This window comes from Pneumocystis jirovecii, assembly GCF_001477535.1.
Source record: "Pneumocystis jirovecii RU7 chromosome Unknown supercont1.54, whole genome shotgun sequence".
NCBI classification, from domain to species: Eukaryota; Fungi; Ascomycota; class Pneumocystomycetes; order Pneumocystales; family Pneumocystaceae; genus Pneumocystis; species Pneumocystis jirovecii.
Window position 1 is genome coordinate 259 of NW_017264828.1, and position 3614 is coordinate 3872.

Here is a 3614-nt window from a genome sequence, read left to right on the forward strand (position 1 = left end):
GACAAATCTTAAAAATTAATACATTCTTCACGAAAAAAATTTTAAAAACAAATCCTTTTATTATTATAATATTTTAAATAACATAAACTATTAAAAATTTTCTAAATAACCTTCTAAACTAGGCAACTTAGAAATTAATATTTTAAAATAGATTATTAAAAATAGAACAAAAGGCATATTGGAAACTATTGAAGTAAATAATTAAGTTATAGATATATAAGAATAATATTTTTTATTTTTTAACTAATATATTAGTAAATAATTTTTTTGATATCATAACTTTTTATCTATTTTCAAATCAATTGTATATTAAAAAATAAGATAAATTCATTTATTATTTTTTATTTTTTTTATGCAATTATTTTTAGGAACGTGTATTTTTTTAATCTTTATTAGTATAAAAAGAATTTTTTCAGAAGAGGAGGGTTTTTTAAGTAACTTTTGTTTTTTTTTTTTCTTAGTTTTAATTTTTTAGACCTTATCAATGATTATTCTCCATTATATGAAGATGATCCATTGCTTTCCTCTATACTTAAGAGTGATGGGTACCATGTTCAATTATATAAACAATTAGAATGGATAGAACATGAAAATTTAAGGCAGAATTATATAGATAACTACTATTATTTAGCTACTATATTAGATGACTACAATGATTTATATCGTTATTGTGAAGTTAAATTAAAGGAAGCTTGCATTAGTATAGAAGACGTAAATAAAAGATTCCAAGAAATTTGTAGAAACCCTAAAGCATCATGCAAGGATGCATACTATAAAATTACCAAAAAAGCAAAAGAAATAGCTACTAGCTTTTCAAATAAAGAAACAAATAAACGTGATCAATGTAGTAAATTACAAGTTAAATGCTTTTTCCTAGAACATCATGGTTCAAGGTATATTGGTACTAAATGTGCTACATTAAAAGAGTATTGCTACAATAAAGTCCGTATGGGAGTGACTGAAGTAATTGTTTATGATTTTCTGAGAGGAACTTCAAATGATTTAAAGACTTGTACAAGGAAACTTCAAAATGAATGTCAATTAATTAATCAACGAAGTCCCGAATTATTCGATTTGTGTGTCAATGTTGACACTGTTTGTAACAAATTTATTTCAAAATCTAAAGAGGAATGTCAAAGTTCTCAAGCTTTATTTCCATTAAAACAAATTTCAGAAGAAAAATGTAAGACTTTATTAGAAAAATGCTATTCTATTCTTTCAGAGTGTCCAGCTCTTCATTCGCAATGTCGTTCATTAAAAATGGATTGTGCAGAAAAAGGCTTTTTTTATGATATTTCGGAAAATTATAATTTTAATCTTCTTGAAAACCCGTCTACTCATATGAACAAAAATGGTGTTGAATATGCGTATGGAAAATTATATAATTCAGGTATACATGTTACCAAAATACAGAATCTTTCAGATTTACTAATTGCCAATTTTTTGACAAATAAAACAACAGGAGCTGACAGATATTGTAAAAAAGTGTTGGGTGAAAAATGTTCTTCGATAAATTATTTAAGCTACATCAAGCCTATGTGCACTGCATCTTCGAATAGTGAATATAAAATTTGTAAAAGAATAGATTGCGAAACCGAAAATTATTCTTATTCACTTTTAAAAAAGTTTGAAGAAAGCAATCAATTTTTGAAGTATTCAGATCGTCCTCTTTCAAAAACCGAATGTGAAGAATATCTTTCAATATGTTATTTTATTGGTAAATATTTTCATTACTGGACGAATTACGATACTTGTAAATATGTACGAGTTGTTTGTTATCAAGAAGATTTAGATGCAGCTACAAATATGATTTTAATAAAAAAGTTGAGTGGAAAGCTTAAATTGAAAAGAGATGATCAAGGAATCATGGCTTTATATCAAGCTATGAGAGATTGTAAAAATGCTCTTTTAGAAGAATGTGGCGATTTTATGTATCATAGTTATTCTATACTATATAAATGTTTACGTCCAAAAGAAACATGCAGAAATTTAACAGATCTTCTTGATAAAAACAGCGAAAGATTAGATGAAAATTTAAAAGCGGCAATCCTAAATCCTGAATATACTACGTGTAGAAACCTAAAAGAAGAATGTAATGAATTAGGGTCATATTTTGGATATACCTTGATGTTATGCAAAATTTTCAAAAAAATGTGTGAAAATGTAGATAAGTTAATAGAATTCAAATTAAATACACTTAAAGAAAAAAATTCAGTTTTAAAAAATAACGTTACTTGTTTGAATTATCTCGACAATTATTGTTCGGAAAATGTCTCAAGTCACATATGTACTAATAAAAATAAATCATGTACACAAATGTTAGATCAAATTTCGACACACTGCGAACAGTTACCTTTTTATTTATCGTATTACAAATCTTCTAATGGTCAAATAACTCATATAAATTATGGTCGTTGTTCTCAATTCCTTAGTTACTGTGGAATGCTCAAAGAAATTTGTCCTAATTTAAGTAATATATGTTCTCAAGTCGAACAATCATGTAACAAAATTTCAACTGAAAAGAAAAACATTATCTCTTTGATCAAAGTCGTTGGCGAAGAAATATCTAATCATAGTAAATGTGAAAAAAAGTTACGTGAAGTATGCAGAAATACTACTATGAAAGAAAAAATGAATGAGCTATGTACTAAAGTTAATGATACATGCAAAATTTTGGAATTACATTTAAAAAAAATATGTGATCAGCTTACATTAAAAATCTTTAAATTTTTGTTTACTAATTCTAAATCTGAAATAGAATGTCAAAAATTAACACCTTTATGTTCATCTATAGCATCTTCTTGCAATGAAACGAATGTTAAAATTCTTCCTTTATGTCATAACTTTACTAGTGTATGCAAATTACTTGAACCGCCAAAACCACCAGCACCACCAGCACCATCAGAGCCATCAGAATCACCAGAAACACCAGAAACACCATCAGAGCCAGTACCAAAACCACCGGAACCAGAGACACCACCAGAACCACCAGCACCAGAGACGCCATCAGAACCAGCACCAAAACCACCAGAACCACCAGCACCAGAGACGCCATCAGAACCAGCACCAAAACCACCAGAATCATCAACACCAGAGACTCCATCAGAACCACCAGAATCACCAGAATTGCCAGAGCCAAAACCAACACTGACAAATTCAACTGCAATATTAACAAGTACACAATTGTTAACGATATGTTTACCAACTACATCAGCTACGCATTCATCAGCTACGCATTCATCAGTTACACGTTCATCAACTACACGTTCAACTACACGTTCATTAAGGCCTAAACCAACGACATCCTCTGACGATAGACATACAATAGGCTTTGGAATTAGATCAAGAAAATTAAGGGGAACAGAGTTAATCTGGATGGTTGCAGGAACAATACTGGGAATGTGGATAATTGTTTAAAATTAGAACAATATTTATTTATTAGTATTTATTAGTATTTTCATGAAATGTTTTGGATAATTATATAGCTAATACTCATTTATAAGAATGAAAAAATTATTTGAATATTTTTATGAAATAAATTAAAGAATTATAGTTAAATACATTCAATGCATTTATTCTACTATTTTTGAAAATTATTTTTTTTTTCTAAAAAA

The 3614-nt window shown here is 28.0% G+C and overlaps 1 protein-coding gene across 1 annotated transcript; it reads left to right on the forward strand.

Moving 5' to 3' along the window:
- Positions 1-352: 352 nt before the first annotated feature.
- On the forward strand, positions 353-3417 carry T551_03739 (uncharacterized protein; the record flags this gene model as incomplete). The annotated part of the gene is made up of 2 exons (XM_018376002.1): positions 353-425; positions 476-3417. 2 exons carry the CDS (start codon positions 353-355, stop codon positions 3415-3417), a joined length of 3015 nt encoding a protein of 1004 aa, XP_018227787.1.
- Between the last annotated feature and the right edge of the window lie 197 nt (positions 3418-3614).